The sequence below is a fragment of the Hyla sarda genome, chromosome 3, assembly GCF_029499605.1.
Source record: "Hyla sarda isolate aHylSar1 chromosome 3, aHylSar1.hap1, whole genome shotgun sequence".
In the NCBI taxonomy this organism is placed as follows: Eukaryota; Metazoa; Chordata; class Amphibia; order Anura; family Hylidae; genus Hyla; species Hyla sarda.
Window position 1 is genome coordinate 12,715,067 of NC_079191.1, and position 21,694 is coordinate 12,736,760.

General features: G+C 41.6%; 1 protein-coding gene across 1 annotated transcript in view; it reads right to left on the reverse strand.

Moving 5' to 3' along the window:
* The window catches only part of LOC130361141 (L-gulonolactone oxidase-like), a 125,233-nt gene that overhangs the window by 13,379 nt on the left and 90,160 nt on the right, over nt 1–21,694 (reverse strand). The window contains exons 7-8 of the mRNA XM_056563757.1: nt 7,872–7,979; nt 4,902–4,978 (exon numbers count right to left, since the gene is read on the reverse strand). Coding sequence (XP_056419732.1) covers nt 4,902–4,978; nt 7,872–7,979 — 185 coding nt within the window. The remainder of the gene's footprint in view (nt 1–4,901; nt 4,979–7,871; nt 7,980–21,694) is intronic.

A 21,694-nucleotide genomic window follows, 5' to 3' on the forward strand; every position in this document is an offset into this window, starting at 1 on the left:
GGACCAAAGAAACAAAGGCTACCATCGGTAACACACTATACCACCAGGGACTAAAATCATGCAGTGCCAGACGTGTCCCCCTGCTTAAGCCAGTACATGTCTGGGCCCGTCTGAAGTTTTCTAGAGAGCATTTGGATGATCCAGAAGAGGATTGGGAGAATGTCATATAGAACACCATACCTACTGTGAAGCATGGGGGTGGAAACATCAAGCTTTGGGGCTGTTTATTTGCTAAGGGACCAGGACGACTGATCCGTGTAAAGGAAAGAATGAATGGGTCCATGTATGGTGAGATTTTCAGTGAAAACCTCCTTCCTAGTGTTGTTCGCGAATATTCGCAATTCGAATATTATTCGCGCATATCGCATATTCGCGAATTCGCGAATTTCGCGAATATAGCGCTATATATTCGTAATTACGAATATTCGTTTTTTATTTATTTTTTTCTTCACAGTACACATCACAGTGATCATCCCTCTCTGCTTCCAGCTTGTGTGGTGTAAAGAAGGCTCTAATACTACTGTGTGAGACTGGCGTGCAAAAATTTGCATATGCGAAAATTCGCTATGCGGAAAATTAGCATATGTTAATTTTCGCATATGCGAATTTCCACATATGTTAATTTTAGCATACGCGTATTTTCGCATACGCGAAAATAAAGCGAGGGTATAACGAATATGCGAATATTCGCGAATATATGACGAATGTTCGTCCATATATTCGCGAATATTCGCGAATTCGAATATGGCCTATGCCGCTCAACACTACTCCTTCCATCAGCAAGGACACTGAAGACGAAATGTGGCTGAGTATTTCAGCATGACAATGATCCCAAACACACCACCGGGGCAATGAAGGAGTGGCTTCGTTAGAAGCATTTCAAGGTCCTGGAGTGGCCTAGCCAGTCTCCAGATCTCAACCCCATAGAAAACCTTTGGAGGGATTTAAAAGTCCATGTTGCAAAGCGACAACCCCAAAACATCACTGCTCTAGAGGAGATCTGCATGTAGGAATGGGCCAAAATACCAGCAACAGTGTGTGAGAACCTTGTGAAGACAGAAAACGCTTGACCTCTGTCATTGCCAGCACAGCTAAATAATGGACGCTCATGTACAGCACTCCCAGGAGAGTCTCCTCCAGATTGTAACACTTCCTTGGATGCCCGCTACAACGCCACGCCCCTTCCATATAGTTCTATGGGAGAGCCATTCGGCAATCATTGGCTCTCCCATAGAGGTATATGGAGGGGGCGTGGCGCCCTCCATTTCGTGGGGGGGCAGCGCTCGGACCCCCCGCAATCTAAAACTTATCTCCTTTACTTCGGACAGGTGATACGTTTTTGATCATGAGACTTGTCCTTTAAAGAGGTACTCCAGTGGCTAGCGTTCTGAATGCTGGCCAGTGGAGTACCCCTTTAATGGTATAGCCAATTTATATGCCTTATAAAGGGGAATGCTCAGAACATCTCTTTCGGACCATTTGTTAAATAGGTGATGATCGTGATTGTCTTTAAGACATTTTCTCCGGGCGATCTTGAGTCCTCCTTTAGTCTCTTAGCGATAACATTGAAGCCGTGTAGAAGGATCGGCAGTGAATCTTCATCTCCAGAGGCTGGATCCACACCTCCCATCACCAGAGATAAATGTGTCCCGGGGCTGTGGAGCTGTGATTGATCCGCCATCCACAGCCCACCAAACCATATGACACAGAGATGAAGTTCTCAGATAATTCCGCCGCCTTATATATCTCTACCTGCCGACAGCTACAACCGCTAATATATCCATTTATCACCTTCTTATGAGATCTTCACTCCACGTCTACAGATGTTATTATCCATGACAGAAGACTGCGGAACAAAATCATGTTTATAGATCTTATCAACATGACATGATAAGGGCTATCTATCTATCTATCTCATATCTATCTATCTATCTCATATCTATCTATCTCATATTTATCTATCTATTTATCTATCTATCTCATATCTATCTATCTCATATCTATCTATCTCATATTTATCTATCTATTTATCTATCTATCTCATACCTATCTATCTCATATCTATCTATCTATCTCATATCTATCTATCTCATATCTATCTATCTCATATTTATCTATCTATTTATCTATCTATCTCATATCTATCTATCTCATATCTATCTATCTATCTATCTCATATCTATCTATCTATCTATCTCATATCTATCTATCTATCCATCTCATATCTATCTATCTATCAATCTCATATCTGTCTATCTCATATCTATCTCATATCTATCTCGTATCTATCTATCTCTCATATCTATCTATCTATTTATCTATCTATCTCATATCTATCTATCTCATATCTATCTATCCATCTCATATCTATCTATCTATCTCATATCTATCTATCTATTTATCTATCAATCTCATATCTGTCTATCTCATATCTATCTATCTCATATCTATCTATCTCATATCTATCTATCTCATATCTATCTATCTCATATCTATCTCATATCTATCTATCTCTCATATCTATCTATCTATCTATCTATCTATCTATCTATCTCATATCTATCTATCTATCTATCTCATATCTATCTCTCTCTCATATCTATCTATCTATCTATCTATCTCCCATATCTATCTATCTACCTACCTACCTACCTACCTATCTCATATCTATCTATCTCATATCTATATATCTCTCTTATCTATCTATCTATCTCATATCTATCTCATATCTATCTATCTCATATCTATCTATCTATCTATCTATCTATCTCATATCTATCTATCTATCTCATATCTATCTATCTCATATCTATTTCATGTCTATCTATCTATCTCATATCTATCCATCTATCTCATATCTATCTATCTCATATCTATCTATCTCATTTCTATCTATCTCATATCTATCTCATATCTATCTATCTATCTATCTATCTATCTATCTCATATCTATCTATCTATCTCATATCTATCTATCTATCTCATATCTATCTATCTCATATCTATCTATCTCATATCTATCTATCTCATATCTATCTATCTCATATCTATCTATCTCATATCTATCTCATATCTATCTCATATCTATCTATCTCATATCTATCTATCTCATATCTATCTATCTATTTCATATCTATCTATCTCATATCTATCTCATATCTATCTATCTATCTCATATCTATCTATCTCATATCTATCTCATATCTATCTATCTATCTATCTATCTATCTATCTATCTCATATCTATCTATCTCATATCTATCTATCGTATCTATCTCCCATATCTATCTATATCTCATATCTATCTATCCATCTATCTATCTATCTATTTATCTATCTATCTATCTCATATCTATCTATCTATCTATCTATCTATCTATCTATCTATCTCATATCTATCTATCAATCTATCTATCTATCTATCTATCTCATATCTATCTAATATCTATCTATCTATCTATCTATCTATCTATCTATCTATCTATCTATTACATACAGTAGGATTGGGTATATGTCCAAGTGACTTGTATAGGTATCAGCAGTCCCAGGCAGTGAGATGATGAATCCCCATGAAGTTATTGGTAGTAATATGAGCAGATAATCACTGAGGAACAATGAAGGTTTAATGTTCAAAGATGAGATAAAAGGGGAGAATTATTTCCTGTCACTGCTCAAAAATCATCAAAAGACGACGTCTGAGATTTCAGCGAGTTTGTAACATCCTGTAATAACCATAAAGAGACCCCACAAGGCTGGAGTAAGATGGGGGGACAGGTCTGTGGAGATCAGAGCTCCACCACTTCACCAACCAGCTCTGCATAAAGGGTTAATGCCTGAAGGGTTAATAGGGAGATCCTTGTTATTGATGACATCTCCATGGACTAGTCTAGGGAGATTATTGGTTAATTTTAAATATCATTGGCGATCTAGGGTGGCTGTGGGCTAATATCCAATATCCCTGGTGGTCCAGGGGGTTATAGGTTACTATACAATAATCATAGGGGGATATTGGATAAATATGCACTATTTCTAGTTGTGTTAGAGGTTATATACTAATATCCCTGGTGGTCCAGGGTGGTATAGATTAATATACACATTCCCTGGTGATCTAGGGGGAAGTAAAGATTAATATCTAGTATCCAAGGTGGTCTAAGAGTCTTAGAAAGTAAGGCATTAACATACAATGTACCTAGTGGTCAAGGGGAATTTGGGGATAAAATCCAAGATCCCTGGTGGTCTAGAAAAATCATAGGTTAATATACAAAATTCTGTGTGGTCTAGGGGAATTATAGGTTAATATACAATATCCCTGGTGGTCTAGAGGAATCAAAGGTTAATATCCAATATTTCAGGTGGACTAGGGTAATCATAAGTAATTTACAATATTCCTGATGGTCTAGGGAAATCAAAAGTTAATGTACAACACCCTGGTGGTCTAGGGGTATACCATAGGTTAATATTCAATATTTCAGGTGGACTAGGGTAATCATAAGTAATTTACAATATTCCTGATGGTCTAGGGAAATCAAAGGTTAATATACAACATCCCTGGTGGTCTAGGGGTATCATAGGTTAATCTACAATATCCCTGGTGGTCTAGAGGAATCATAGGTTAATATCCAATATTTCAGGAGGTTTAGGGTAATCATAGGTAATTTACAATATTCCTGATGGTCTAGTGTAATCAAAAGTTAATGTACAACATCCCTGGTGGTCTAGGGGTATTATAGGTTAATATGCTAAATCCCTGGTGGTCTGGAGGAATCATACGTTGATATATAATATCCCAAGATTATAGATTAATATCAAATATCCTTGATGGTCTATGGTGGTTATGGAGTAATAACAAATATCCCTGGTGGTCTAGGGGGCCACCATGCTGCCACGTGGTTGCACCATACCTGATCCAGAGGAGGAGCTCCAGCAAGTAATATCCCACAAAATAATCCCAAAACCAGCTGGGCTTGGAGGACGGAGGCTGTGGGAAAGAAAAATCACATGGTTAGGAGACGTCATTAGATTGGTGCCCTTCCTGGGCGAGGCCGACCCTTATTGGGCAATCACCAATAAAGAGAATGCCCTAATAAGTAAGGAGATCCTATCTATGTGATGCCCTATTATGGTGTTTCCCAGCTGCGTGCCTCCAGCTGTTGAAAAACTACAACTCCTAGCATGCCCGGACAGCCGTTGGCTGTCCGGGCATGCTGGGAGTTGTAGTTTTTCAACAGCAGGAGGCACACTGCTTGGGAAACACTTCCCTATTCTCCACCTAAGGTGAATTCACTTGTGGCAGAATAGATGCATTTTTTAATTGTGGAAATTTCTGCAAAAAATCTGCTGTATGCATTCACTGTCTGCTCCTCTGCCTGGGGGGTTTCTCAGCACATGGCAGCATGCTGTAACCACACCTCGTTTTCTCCCTAAATGTCCTAATAAAGATATTTGTATACATATGTACAGATGGTGATGTAGCTATAGGGGCTGGACAGAGGTGATGATGTCACTCAGGGGCGGGGCTACGGCTCAGAGACAAGATCCAGCTATGCCTTGTGAGAGAAGAGAAGGAGCCGGGTGAGCTGCTGAGACAACACCACACTGAAAATGAGAGAACTACACAACTTTGTCAGGAGAGAGAGGGAGCTGGACACAACACCACACTTACAATGAGAGAACTACACAACTTCCTGCATGGAGAGAGGGAGGAGCCAGGAAGCTGCTGAGACAACACAACACTGACAATAAGACGTCTTCACAAATTCCTGTCAGGATAGAGGGAGGAGCCAGGGAGCTGCCGAGAAAACACCACACTGACAATGAGAGGACTAAACAACTTTATGCCAGGAGAGGGAGGGGGAGCTGGAGACAACACCACACTAACAATGAGAGGACTACACAACTTCCTGTCAGGAGAAAGAGAGGAGCCAGGGAGCTGCTAAGGCAACCCCACACTGACTATGAAGGGATTATACAACTTCCTGCTAGAAAAGAGGTTGGAGGCGGGGAATTGCCGCTGAGACAACACCACACTGACAATGAGAGGACTACACAACTTCCTGTCAGGAAAGAGGTTGGAGGCGGGGAATTGCTGCTGAGACAAAACGCACTGACAATGAGAGGACTACACAACTTCCTGTCAGGAAAAAGAGAGGAGCCAGGGAGCTGCTAAGGCAACACCACACTGACTATGAGGGGATTATACAACTTCCTGCCAGGAAAGAGGTTGGAGGCGGGGAACTGCTGCTGAGACAACACCACACTGACAATGAGAGGACTACACAACTTCCTGTCAGGAGGACGAGAGGAGCCAGGGAGCTGCTAAGGCAACACCACACTGACTATGAGGGGATTATACAACTTCCTGCCAGGAAAGAGGTTGGAGGCGGGGAACTGCTGCTGAGACAACACCACACTGACAATGAGAGGACTACACAACTTCCTGTCAGGAGAAAGAGAGGAGTCGGGGAGCTGCTAAGGCAACACCACACTGACTATGAGGGGATTATAAACTTCCTGCCAGGAAAGAGGTTGGAGGCGGGGAACTGCTGCTGAGACAACACCACACTGACAATGAGAGGACTACACAACTTCCTGTCAGGAGGACGAGAGGAGCCAGGGAGCTGCTAAGGCAACACCACACTGACTATGAGGGGATTATACAACTTCCTGTCAGGGAAGAGGTTGGAGGCGGGGAACTGCTGCTGAGACAACACCACACTGACAATGAGAGGACTACACAACTTCCTGTCAGGAGAAAGAGAGGAGTTGGGGAGCTGCTAAGGCAACACCACACTGACTATGAGGGGATTATACAACTTCCTGTCAGGAAAGAGGTTGGAGGCGGGGAACTGCTGCTGAGACAACACCACAATGACAAAGAAAGGACTACACAACTTCCTGTCAGGGGTGAATTGTGCAGAAACATAAGTAAAGCCAGTACAATAAGTCACAACCCTATATTAGTAAGACATATCTCTTGGGGGGGGGGGGGGGAGATGGAGGGATATAAGGTCATGTTAGCTGAGATTTCCCAGGAAGCCAATAGGATTGTGCGTGCAGCTCTGGATGTGAATAGAGAACAATGCAAATTTTACAATGAGATAAGAAAATAGCTCCCAAGAACGTCATTTGTATCGTAGTGATCTCGTGTAACTTCATCTTTTATACTCCAGTTACTGCCAAAGCAGCGTTCAAAATTGTACCGACTGCCCCAGTGCACGACATGAAAAAGCAGGGGGTGCAGAGAAATGCTCACAGGAAGCCTACTGTGCTTTGATGCAGCTCTTCATGTGACTGGAGTATAAGACATTACAGAAGAGGTAAAGGCAAGTAATAACAAAGACATAGATTAAAGAGGTACTCCGAGGCCCCATCGTTCAGAACATTATGTTCCGAATGCTTGAAGCCGGCAGCGGGGGTTGTGGCATTACACCACACCGCCTCAATGCAAGTCTATGGGAGGGGGCGTAGCCCCCTCCCATAGACTTGCATTGAGGGGGTGTGGAGTGACTTCACAAGGGACGTGCTCGTGACGTCACGACCCCCGCCGCCGGCACCCAGCTTTCTAAACGAATGCTGGGTGCTGCATAGAGATCGCGTAGGTCCCAGCTGAGGGACCCCCAGGATCAGACATATTATCCCCTATCCTTCGTATAGGGGAAAATATGTCTCGGGGCGGAGTACCCCTTTAAACTTGTAAGCTTCAGATTACTAAGAAACATACAAAGTGACACTATATTGTCAGCGCCCCCTGCCTGCAGAAAACTACACTGCACCCCGGTGTGCAGACAGAAGAGACGGGTGACAGCGGGGAATAGATACAGGGAATGTATCCGAGGACAGATAACAGCGGCGTCATCCATAACCACCGATACCTTGTCTGTAGGGTCCTGATAAAAGACGCTGACGCTGTCCGAGTGCGGAAACCAGAAGAAGCGGAAATATTCCGAAGAACTTAAGTGTCTGTCAAGATTGTCAAGAACCTGCAAAGAAATAAGATAAATGGTCACAACACGAACTGCATAATACCACAAACTGGGTGAGGACTGTATGGGAGGGGCAATCCCGATAACATTCCACTGGATATTACTTGGTGAAACCAGAACCTAAGATACATGTAGACATAGCGATTAACTGTGTAGTACTATTATGTAGCCTAATGGGGGCAGTACTATAGTAGTTATATTCTTTTATATAGGAGCAGTATTATAGTAGTTATATTCTTGTATATAGGAGCAGTATTATAGTAGTTATATTCTTTTATATAGTAGCAGTATTATAGTAGTTATATTCTTGTATATAGGAGCAGTATTATAGTAGTTATATTCTTGTATATAGGAGCAGTATTATAGTAGTTATATTCTTGTATATAGGGGCAGTATTATAGTAGTTATATTCTTGTATATAGGGGCAGTATTATAGTAGTTATATTCTTGTATATAGGAGCAGTATTATAGTAGTTATATTCTTGTATATAGGAGCAGTTTTATAGTAGTTATATTCTTGTATATAGGAGCAGTATTATAGTAGTTATATTCTTGTATATAGGAGGCAGTATTATAGTAGTTATATTCTAGTATATAGGAGCAGTATTATAGTAGTTATATTCTTGTATATAGGAGCAGTATTATAGTAGTTATATTCTTGTATATAGGAGCAGTATTATAGTAGTTATATTCTTGTATATAGGGGCAGTATTATAATAGTTATATTCTTGTATATAGGATCAGTATTATAGTAGTTATATTCTTGTATATAGGAGCAGTATTATATTAGTTATATTCTTGTATATAGGAGCAGTATTATAGTAGTTATATTCTTGTATATAGGAGCAGTATTATAGTAGTTATATTCTTGTATATAGGAGGCAGTATTATAGTAGTTATATTCTTGTATATAGGAGCAGTATTATACTAGTTATATTTTTGGATATAGGAGGCAGTATTATAGTAGTTATATTCTTGTATATAGGAGCAGTATTATAGTAGTTATATTCATGTATATAGGAGCAGTATTATAGTAGTTATATTCTTGTATATAGGAGCAGTATTATAGTAGTTATATTCTTGTATATAGGAGGCAGTATTATAGTAGTTATATTCTTGTATATAGGAGCAGTATTATAGTAGTTATATTCTTGTATATAGGAGCAGTATTATAGTAGTTATATTCTTGTATATAGGAGCAGTATTATAGTAGTTATATTCTTGTATATAGGAGGCAGTATTTTAGTAGTAATATTCTTGTATATAGGAGCAGTATTATAGTAGTTATATTCTTGTATATAGGAGCAGTATTATAGTAGTTATATTCTTGTATATAGGAGCAGTATTATAGTAGTTATATTCTTGTATATAGGAGCAGTATTATAGTAGTTATATTCTTGTATATAGGAGCAGTATTATAGTAGTTATATTCTTGTATATAGGAGGCAGTATTATAGCAGTTATATTCTTGTATATAGGAGCAGTATTATAGTAGTTATATTCTTGTATATAGGGGCAGTATTATACTAGTTATATTCTTGTATATAGGAGCAGTATTATAGTAGTTATATTCTTGTATATAGGAGCAGTATTATAGTAGTTATATTCTTGTATATAGGAGCAGTATTATAGTAGTTATATTCTTGTATATAGGAGCAGTATTATAGTAGTTATATTCTTGTATATAGGAGGCAGTATTATAGTAGTTATATTCTTGTATATAGGAGCAGTATTATAGTAGTTATATTCATGTATATAGGAGCAGTATTATAGTAGTTATATTCTTGTATATAGGAGCAGTATTATAGTAGTTATATTCTTGTATATAGGAGGCAGTATTATAGTAGTTATATTCTTGTATATAGGAGCAGTATTATAGTAGTTATATTCTTGTATATAGGAGGCAGTATTTTAGTAGTAATATTCTTGTATATAGGAGCAGTATTATAGTAGTTATATTCTTGTATATAGGAGCAGTATTATAGTAGTTATATTCTTGTATATAGGAGCAGTATTATAGTAGTTATATTCTTGTATATAGGAGCAGTATTATAGTAGTTATATTCTTGTATATAGGAGGCAGTATTATAGTAGTTATATTCTTGTATATAAGGGCAGTATTATAGTAGTTATATTCTTGTATATAGGAGGCAGTATTATAGTAGTTATATTCTTGTATATAGGGGCAGTATTATAGTAGTTATATTCTTGTATATAGGAGCAGTATTATAGTAGTTATATTCTTGTATATAGGAGGCAGTATCATAGTAGTTATATTCTTGTATATAGGAGGCAGTATTATAGTAGTTATATTCTTGTATATAGGGGCAGTATTATAGTAGTTATATTCTTGTATATAGGGGCAGTATTATAGTAGTTATATTCTTGTATATAGGAGCAGTATTATAGTAGTTATATTCTTGTATATAGGAGCAGTATTATAGTAGTTATATTCTTGTATATAGGAGCAGTATTATAGTAGTTATAATCTTGTATATAAGGGCAGTATTATAATAGTTATATTCTTGTATATAGGAGCAGTATTATAGTAGTTATATTCTTGTATATAGAAGGCAGTATTGTAGTAGTTATATTCTTGTATATAGGAGCAGTATTATAGTAGTTATATTCTTGTATATAGAAGGCAGTATTATAGTAGTTATATTCTTGTATATAGGAGCAGTATTATAGTAGTTATATTCTTGTATATAGGAGCAGTATTATAGTAGTTATAATCTTGTATATAAGGGCAGTATTATAATAGTTATATTCTTGTATATAGGAGCAGTATTATAGTAGTTATATTCTTGTATATAGTCGGCAGTATTATAGTAGTTATATTCTTGTATATAGGAGCAGTATTATAGTAGTTATATTCTTGTATATAGGAGGCAGTATTATAGTAGATATATTCTTGTATATAGGAGACAGTATTATAGTAGTTATATTCTTGTATATAGGAGCAGTATTATAGTAGTTATATTCTTGTATATAGGAGCAGTATTATAGTAGTTATATTCTTGTATATAGGAGACAGTATTATAGTAGTTATATTCTTGTATATAGGAGCAGTATTATAGTAGTTATATTCTTGTATATAGGAGCAGTATTATAGTAGTTATATTCTTGTATATAGGAGCAGTATTATAGTAGTTATAATCTTGTATATAAGGGCAGTATTATAGTAGTTATATTCTTGTATAAAGTAGTACTGTATTACCAGACTGACATTTCTTAGACAGTTACATACATTTCGACAGGGATTTGGATTTGCCCTTTAATTTAAACCTTAATAAAACATAACAAATCCCATGAATAAAGTAACGTCATGCAACATATAAAATGTGGTTAAATACATCCATAGCATACGGGAGGCGGCATTAAAATAGGATCCATCAGTGTTAATTTTGATAATGTAAAATGTCAGTGATGGGGGATGGGTGGTGTACGGAGACGCTGCGGGCGGGCACTAAATGCTTCCTATATGCTCAGCCATACGGTTCCCCCTTTAAGGAAAAGAGCATCTGTACATGACTCCTCAAGGAGACCATCCGTTTGCTTAGCATTTGGTTTCCCAGCAGGCAAAACATCACTATGGAGACCGGCGCTGTAATACACGGAGATTTATAACGGAGGGCCGGGAAGATTTACCGACAAATGTCACCGCCATCTTTGATATTGCTACAATGTTGCTGAATGTCAAGGTTATATTGATCAATATCAGTGGTCTCAAACTGTGGCCCTCCAGAAGTTGCAAAACTACAACTCCCAGCATGCCCGGACAGCCAACGGCTGTCCGGGCATGCTGGGAGTTGTAGTTTTGCAACATCTGGAGGGCCACAGTTTGAAGACCACTGCTCTAAATTATCTTAGTGTCTGTTTGTTTAAACCTTCAAGTTATTGCAAAACAAATTTTAAAAAAAACTATTAAATTATTTGATACTTTTTGATTTTAAAATATTTTGATTTACTTTTTTTTTTTAAAAGGGTTATCCAGGAAAACATTTTATTTATTTATATATATATATATATATATATATATATATATATCAACTGACTCCAGAAAGTTAAACAGATTTGTAAATTACTTCTATTAAAAAATCTTAATCCTTTCAGTACTTATGAGCTTCTGAAGTTAAGGTTGTTCTTATCTGTCTAAGTGCTCTCTGATGACACCTGTCTCGGGAACCGTCCAGTTTAGAAGAGGTTTGCTATGGGGATTTGCTTCTAAACTGGGCAGTTCCCGAGACACGTGTTATCAGAGAGCATTTAGACAGAAAAGAACAACCTTAACTTCAGAAGCTCATAAGTGCTGAAAGGATTACGATTTTTTTTTAATAGAAGTAATTTACAAATCTGTTTAACTTTCTGGAGCCAGTTGATTTATAAAAAAAAAAAAAAATTTTTTCCTGGATAACCCCTTTAATCAAATGTAGGACAATTCCAAGTCCTTTAAAAGTGCTTTCTAGCTTAGAAAACCTACACTGCTCAAACAAAATAAAGGGAACACTAAGATAATACGTTCTTGATCTGAATGAATGAACTAATCGTAGGAAATACTTTGGTCTTTACATAGTTGAATTCGCTGACAACAAAATCATCACAAAAATGATCAATGGAAATGAAATGTATTAACCCCTGGAGGTCTGGATATGGAGTCACACTCAAAATCACAGTGGAAAACCCCACTACAGGCTGATCCAACTTTATGTAATGTCCTTATACAAGTCCCAATGAGGCTCAGTAGTGTGTGTGGCCTCCACGTGCCCGTATGACCTCCTTACAACGCCTGGGCATGCTCCTGATGAGGTGGAGGATGGTCTCCTGAGGGAAGTCCTCCCAGACCTGGACTAAAGCATCCACCAACTCCTGGACAGTCTGTGGTGGATGGAGCGAGACGTCCCAGATGTGCTCAATCGGATTCAGGGGAACGGGCGGCCAGTCCATAGCATCAATGCCTTCCTGTTGTAGGAACTGCTGACACACTCCAGCCACATGAGGTCTAGCATTGTCTTGTATTAGGAGGAACCCAGGGACAACCGCACCAGCATATGGTCTCACAAGGGGTCTGAGGATCTCATCTCGGTACCTAATGGCAGTCAGGCTACCTCTGGCAAGCACATGGAGGGCTGTGCGGCCCCCCAAAGAAATGCCACCCCACACCATTACTGACCGACCGCCAAACCGATCATGCTGTAGGATGTTGCAGGCAGCAGAACGTTCTCCATGGTGTCTCCAGACTCTGTCACGTCTGTCACATGTGCTCAGTGTGAACCTGCTTTCATCTGTGAAGAGCACAGGGCGCCAGTGATGAATTTGCCAATCTTGGTGTTCTCTAGCAAATGCCAAACGTCCTGCACTGTGTTGGGCTGTAAGCACAACCCCCACCTGTGGACATCACCCCACCCTCATGGAGTCTGTTTCTGACTGTTTGAGTGGACACATGCACATTTGTGTCCTGCTGGAGGTCATTTTGCAGGGCTCTGGCAGTGTTCCTCCTGCTCCTCCTTGCACAAAGGCGGAGGTAGCGGTCCTGCTGCTGGGTTGTTGTCCTCCTACGGCCTCCTCCACGTCTCCTGATGTACTGACCTGTCTCCTGGTAGCGCCTCCATACTCTGTACACTACGCTGACAGACACAGCAAACCTTCTTGCAAAACATTTTTTTTTATCCTTATCCACTGGGGCCAGATTTGTAAATTACTTCTATGTAAAAATGTTAATCCTTCCAGTACTTATCAGCTATTGTATGCTCCAGAGGAAGTTATGTAGCTCATTCCAGTCTGACCACAGTGCTCTCTGCTGACACCTCTGTCCATGTCAGGAACTGTCCAGAGCAGGAGAGGTTTGCTATTGGGATTTGTTTCTCCTCTGGACAGTTCCTGACATGGACAGAGGTGTCAGCAGAGAACGGCTGTCACGCCCCCTCCCATAGACTTGCATTGAGGGGGCGGGCGTGATGTCATGAGAGGGCGTGGCTATGACATCACAAGCTCCCGATACTGGCTCTAAGCATTCGGAACATTTTATTCCAAACTTTGAGCAGCGGAGTACCCCTTTAACCCCTTAAGGACTCAGGGTTTTTCCGTTTTTGCACTTTCGTTTTTTCCTCCTTACCTTTTAAAAATCATAACCCTTTCAATTTTCCACCTAAAAATCCATATTATGGCTTATTTTTTGCGTCGCCAATTCTACTTTGCAGTGACATTAGTCATTTTACCGAAAAATGCACGGCGAAACGGAAAAAAAAATCATTGTGCGACAAAATCGAAAAAAAAACGCCATTTTGTAACTTTTGGGGGCTTTCGTTTCTACGCAGTGCATATTTCGGTAAAAATTACACCTTATCATTATTCTGTAGGTCCATACGGTTAAAATGATCCCCTACTTATATAGGTTTGATTTTGTCCCACTTCTGGAAAAAATCATAACTACATGCAGGAAAATTTATACGTTTAAAAATGTCATCTTCTGACCCCTATAACTTTTTTATTTTTCCGTGTATGGGGCGGTATGAGGACTAATTTTTTGCGCCGTGATCTGAAGTTTTTATCGGTATGATTTTTGTTTTGATCGGACTTTTTGATCACTTTTTATTCATTTTTTAATGATATAAAAAGTGACCAAAATACGCTTTTTTGGACTTTGGAATTTTTTTGCGCGTACGCCATTGACCGTACGGCTTAATTAATGATATATTTTTATAGTTCGGACATTTACGCACGCGGCGATACCACATATGTTTATTTTTTATTTTTTTTACACTGTTTTATTTTTTTTATGGGAAAAGGGGGGTGATTCAAACTTTTATTAGGGAAGGGGTTAAATGACCTTTATTAACACTTTTTTTTTACATTTTTTTTGCAGTGTTATAGGTCCCATAGGGACTTATAACACTGCACACACTGATCTCCTATGCTGATCACTGGCGTGTATTAACGCGCCTGTGATCAGCATTATCGGCGCTTGACTGCTCCTGCCTGGATCTCAGGCACGGAGCAGTCATTCGTCGATCGGACACCGGGGAGGCAGGTAAGAGCCCTCCCGGTGTCCGATCAGCTGTTCGGGACGCCGCGATTTCACCGCGGCGGTCCCGAACAGCCCGACTGAGCAGCCGGGTCACTTTCACTTTCACTTTAGAAGCGGCGGTCAGCTTTGACCGCCGCTTCTAAAGGGTTAATACCGCACATCGCCGCGATCGGCGATGTGTGGTATTAGCCGCGGGTCCCGGCCGTTGATTAGCGCCGGGACCGACGCGATATGATGCGGGATCGCGGCGCGATCCCGCTTCATATCGCGGGAGCCGGCGCAGGACGTAAATATACGTCCTGCGTCGTTAAGGGGTTAAAGGGGTACTCCCGTGGAAAACTTTTCTTTTTTTTTTTTTTATCAACTGGTGCCAGAAAGTAAAACAGATTTGTAAATGAATTCTATTAAAAAATCTTAATCCTTCCAGTACTTTTTATGGGCTGTATACTACAGAGGAAATACAGAGGAAATACTTTTTAGATTTTTCTGATGTCACGACCACAGTGCTCTCTGCTGACCTCTGCTGTCCATTTTAGGAACTGTCCAGAGAAGCATATGTTTGCTATGGGGATTTTCTCCTGTTCTGGTCAGTTCCTAAAATGGACAGCAGAGGTCAGCAGAGAGCACTGTGGTCATGACATCAGAGAAATCTAAAAAGTAAAGCATTTCCTCTGTAGTATACAGCCCCAAAAAAGTACTGGAAGGATTAAGATTTTTTAATAGAAGTAATTGACAAATCTGTTTAACGTTCTGGCACCGGTTGATTTAAAAAAAAAAAAAAAAAACTTTTCCCCCGGAGTACCCCTTTAATGAGGAATCCAAATACCAAATAAGAAGAGACGAGTATTATGAATGGTACAAGGGGGGTGGAGGGGGCGTTCCCAATTGCGCCTTCGGATGATTTCTGTAAGGTTCCTAAATATTTTTTTTTTTTTCCTATCGAGCGGCGAAGCCATGGACCAGGGGTGATTTGTTCAGGTCCCGCCCTCTCCAGCTCCCGCCGTGCCGGTGATTTTGACGCTTTGCGGTTATTGTGTATCGCACCTTCCTGGAAAGATTTCATTTAGTCCAGGAAATCATTACATCTGCAGAGCAGCGGAGCAGGAGTAACGGCGCGCACGGCTTATCGGGCAGATTTACACACAACGCTGGATCGTAATTCAATTCCTTCCGCACATTAAGCTTGTTAACGAAATTAAGTGGTGAAGATTTTACAATTGTGTTAAGACCGGTCTCTAGGTAACCGAAATATATATATATACACAGGAAGTGGTATATAGAACTACTACAGAAAGAGGCATCGAGAACGAATATGGAGCCAAAGTGCTGGACTTCACGTTTACGGTGATACATTGTGTAGACAAGATCATTGTATTCTTCATGTTTTTACATTTTATGCCATTTGTAATTCGTTTTTATGTTTACTTCATTTACCGTTTTGTAATAATTGAATAGTGTAGACAAATTAATGTATTTATTTTTACTTTATTTTGGAAAATGAGAAAAGGGAGGGATTTCAAATTTTTTTTTTTTGGGGGGGGGGGCGGGGTATATAAAAAAACAACTTTATTTTACACTTTTGGAGGGAGGGTGACAGCAGTGAGAAGAGGTGCAGCAGGAAGGAGGGTGACAGGAGGTGCAGCAGGAGGAAGGGTGACAGGAGGTGCAGCAGGAAGGAGGGTGACAGGAGGTGCAGCAGGAGGAAGGGTGAAAGGAGGTGCAGCAAGAGGAAGGGTGATAGGAGGTGCAGCAGGAAGGAGGATGAAAGGAGGTGTAACAGGAAGGAGGGTGACAGGAGGTGCAGCAGGAAGGAGGGTGACAGGAGGTGCAGCAGGAGGAAGGGTGAAAGGAGGGGCAGCAGGAGGAAGGGTGACAGGAGGTACAGCAGGAGGAAGGGTGACAGGATGTGCAGCAGGAAGGGGGGTGACAGGAGGTGCAGCAGGAGGAAGGGTGAAAGGAGGTGCAGCAGGAGGAAGGGTGACAGGAGGTGCAACAGGAAGGAGGATGACAGGAGGTGCAGCAGGAGAAAGGGTGAAAGGAGGTGCAGCAGGAGGAAGGGTGACAGGAGGTGCAGCAGGAGGAAGGGTGAAAGGAGTGCATCAGGAAGGAGGGTGACAGGAGGTGCAGCAGGAGAAAGGGTGAAAGGAGTGCATCAGGAAGGAGGGTGACAGGAGGTACAGCAGGAGGAAGGTTGAAAGGAGGTGCAGCAGGAAGGAGGGTTACAGCAGTGACAGGAGGGGCAGCAGGAGGGACAATTACAGCAGTGACAGGAGGTATAGTTACAGCAGTGACAGGAGGGGCAGCAGAAGGGAAGGTGATAGGAGGTGCAGCAGGGTAGAAGGTAACAATAGTGACAGGAGGTGCAGTAAGTGGGAGGGTGATGCGCATTCAAGAGGTGGCACAGGAGCCCCTAAGTGACAGAAATTATGGGAGAAGCTACTGCTGACCACCACCACCGGCAGCACAGGACAGCCTCCTTCTCCACACAGGTGGCTCAGCACTAGATTAAAAGGGGATACATTATCCAATGGGTGTATCTAATTGCCATACACCTCTGGTGCTCAGGCTGACAAACACCTAGGCGCCAGGATGAAATTCTCAGTTGCCATGATGACCTGGCGCCTGGAATTTGTGGAGCCCTTGTTAAGAGACAGTTGGGAGTTAGAGAGGAGAACAATTTCTCCAACTAAAAAGCAATCCCATAAACACATAGTTAAAAAATGTGCGGTAAGACGAGCTGAAGAATGAGAAAAAGAAAGGGCACGAAGACTCCATTAAGTGAGAAAACCAGATGTCCTGAAAACAGTGAGAGAGTCGCCTTGAGAGAGAAACACTGAATGGTGACCAACAAGATCAGTTCACATAATTGTCAGAAACCACCATGTACGGAGCTGCTGAGCCTGCTCCATATTCCCTAACTGCGCCATGGAGCAAGTGCTGATCTGGCGACAACTTTGATCAGGTCTATTTATTGGACTGCTTTCTTTAAGCCAGTGTTTACCAACTAGGGGGCCTTAAGCATGCTGAGAGTCATAGTTTTACAACAGCTGGACTCACCCTGCTTGGGAAACACTGCTCTAGGCCATCACCTAGCGCCCACATCATGGCACTATTAGAGAATATGGAGCAAGCTTTGCAGCTGAGCATGCTCCATACATGATGAATGCTGGCCATTATTTCAACTAACACCCACGGTCAGTATCCAGTTTGGAGACAACTCTGATCGGTTCTGCTACTGGGCCTGCTTACTTTGAGTCATCTCCAAATCTGGATGCTGACAATGGGCGTCAGTTGACCTAATAGTCAGCAACCACCATGTATGGAGCAGGCTCAGCAAACACCATGTATGGAGTAGGCTCAGCAACCACCATGTATGAAGCAGGCTCAGCAACCACCATGTATGGAGCAGGCTCAGCAACCACCATGTATGGAGCAGGCTCAGCAACCACCATGTATGGAGCAGGCTCAGCAACCACCAGTTATGGAGCAGGCTCAGCAACCACCATGTATGGAGCAGACTTAGCACACACCATGTATGGAGCAGGCTCAGCAACCACCATGTATGGAGCAGGATCAGCAACCACCATGTATGAAGCAGGCTAAGCAACCACCATGTATGGAGCAGGCTCAGCAACCACCATGTATAGAGCAGGCTCAGCAACCACCATGTATGGAGCAGGCTCAGCAACCACCATGTATGGAGCAGGCTCAGCAACCACCATGTATGGAGCAGGCTCAGCAACCACCATGTATGGAGCAGGCTCAGCAACCACCATTTATGGAGTAGGCTCATCAACCATCATGTATGGAGTAGGCTTAGCTGCTGAGCCTACTCCATATTCCCCAACAATGCCATGACATGGGAATATGGAACAGCTTCAGCAGCTAAGCCTGCTCCATACATGGTGGTTGCTGAGTCTGCTCCATACATGGTGGTTGCTGAACCTGCTCCATACATGGTGTGTGCTGAGCCTGCTCCATACATGGTGTGTGCTGAGCCTGCTCCATACATGGTGTGTGCTGAGCCTGCTCCATACATGGTGTGTGCTGAGCCTGCTCCATACATGGTGTGTGCTGAGCCTGCTCCATACATGGTGTGTGCTGAGCCTGCTCCATACATGGTGTGTGCTGAGCCTGCTCCATACATGGTGTGTGCTGAGCCTGCTCCATACATGGTGTGTGCTGAGCCTGCTCCATACATGGTGTGTGCTGAGCCTGCTCCATACATGGTGTGTGCTGAGCCTGCTCCATACATGGTGTGTGCTGAGCCTGCTCCATACATGGTGTGTGCTGAACCTGCTCCATACATGGTGTGTGCTGAGCCTGCTCCATACATGGTGTGTGCTGAGCCTGCTCCATACATGGTGTGTGCTGAGCCTGCTCCATACATGGTGTGTGCTGAGCCTGCTCCATACATGGTGTGTGCTGAGCCTGCTCCATACATGGTGTGTGCTGAACCTGCTCCACATACACTAACAATTCTATAAGGTAATATTATATCAAGACCAAGGTCCAAAATCAAGAACCAAGGTCCAAAATCCAGAATCAAGGTCCAAAATCTAGGACCCTTCCCAGATGACCAGAAAAGGAGATGCAATTCCACCTTAATGCTTTTGGCCACGTGATGTATGTATAACCTTGTGTAAGAATTATGCTACAATCTCAGATCTGAATGAGGCAAACGCTACCAGAGAAGAAAAGAAGAATAAACAGGATGCTCGTCAAACTGTCCCCGCAGCTTCTTTTATGTGAAGCTGAGATTTATTCATACGGTAGGAGAGACAAGTGCGGAGGAAATGAAGAGCAGCTCCGGAGCTCGGCATCTGCACAATAACATCTTTACAACAAAGTCATTGTTCATCCTATGACTAGAATATGTTTATGTCACTGCCTTACAATACAAGCGCAGAGCTGCATTTCCATGTTGTTTATTTTTCTTATTTCTTGAAAGTAACTGCTGCAGATGTAGCAGAGCTGAATGGGCAATTTAAAGGGAATGTATCATACGCCTGCGTCGCATGACTACAACTCCCAGCATGTCCTTACTGTAAGGGCATGCTGGGAGTTGTAGTCATGTGGTGCAGTGCGGGTGGGAAATGTGCAGGTGGGTTACAATAAATGTACTAACCTATTTTCCTTGTTTTTTTTCCCTTCTCATTTCAGATCCATGTATCCTGTAGACTACGACGATGACCAGTGTTTTTTGTTTAATGTTAATAAAAGGGTTAACGGGGGCTTGTGGGGGAGTGTTTTTTGGAATAAAAGTTTTTTAAACATGTTTTTTTATTTACTTTTCAGGCTGAGTAGTGGAAGTCGTCTTGTAGACAGAATTCATTACTAAGCCAGGGCTTAGCATTAGTACCAAAAACATCTAGCCCTAACCCCCGATTATTACCCCGGTACCCACTGCCACACGGGTTCCAGGAAGAGCCTCTACCAACAGGCCCGGAGCGTCAAATATGGTACTCCTAGGCGGTAACAGGCTGCCGTCATTTAGGCTGGGGAGGGCAAGTAACAATGGTTCTCGCCCACCCTGGTAACATCAGGCTGTTGCTGCTTGGTTGGTTTCTGGCTGATACTGAAAATAGGGGGAATCATATGCATTTTTTTTCCCCCCATAAATAATTAAATAACAAAAGAAAAACGCATGGGGTTCCCCCTATTTTCAGTATCAGCCAGATACCAACCAAGCAGCAACAGCCTGATTTTACCAGGGTGGCACAGGCCCAGGAGCGCCATATTTGATGCTACGGGCCTGTTGGTAGTGGCTCTTCCTGGCACCCCTGTTTCGGTGGGTACCGGGGTAATAATTGGGGGTTAGCGCTAGCTGTTTTTGATGCTAAGCCCCGGCTTAGTAATCAATTCTGTCTATAAAACGGCTTCCACTACTAAGCCTGTAAAGTAAATAAAAATATAAAAAAAACACATTTAGGGTACGTTCCCACAAGCGGATTTTCGCAACGTATTTCGCTGCGGATCCACTGGTGAAGGCCCGCTCTATGCTGACTTTACATGTGCCTGCTCATAGTGGCAAATCGCCACTGCGAGCAGACACACTGTGGTGTGCGAGTCGCAGTATACTCGCACATCGCAGGAGCTCTCTACCTAGCTCAGAGCAGGGAGAGTGGCCGCGATGTGCGAGTACGTCACGCACATAGCTGCAGTGTGTCTGCTCGTCACGGCGTATTGCCGCTATGAGCAGGCACATGTAAAGACAGCATAGAGCAGGCACTCCACCAGCGGATCCGCAGCAAAATACGTTGCGAAAATCCGATCGTGGGAACGTACCCTAAATGTGTTTTTTTAAATATTTTTATTTACTTTACAGGCTTAGTAGTGGAAGCCGTTTTATAGACAGAATTGATTACTAAGCCGGGGCTTAGCATCAAAAACAGCTAGCGCTAACCCCCAATTATTACCCCGGTACCCACACTGTAAAACCGCTCGTGTGAACATACCCTTAAAAAACATTTTTTATATATCAACTGGCTCCAGAAAGTTAAACAGATTTGTAAATTACTTCTACAAAAAATTCTTAATCCTTTCAGTACTTATGAGCTTCTAAAGTTAAGGTTGTTCTTTTCTGTCTGAATGCTCTCTGATGACACGTGTCTCGGGAACCGCCCAGTTTAGAAGCAAATCCCCATAGCAAACCTCTTCTAAACTGGGTGTTTCCCGAGACATG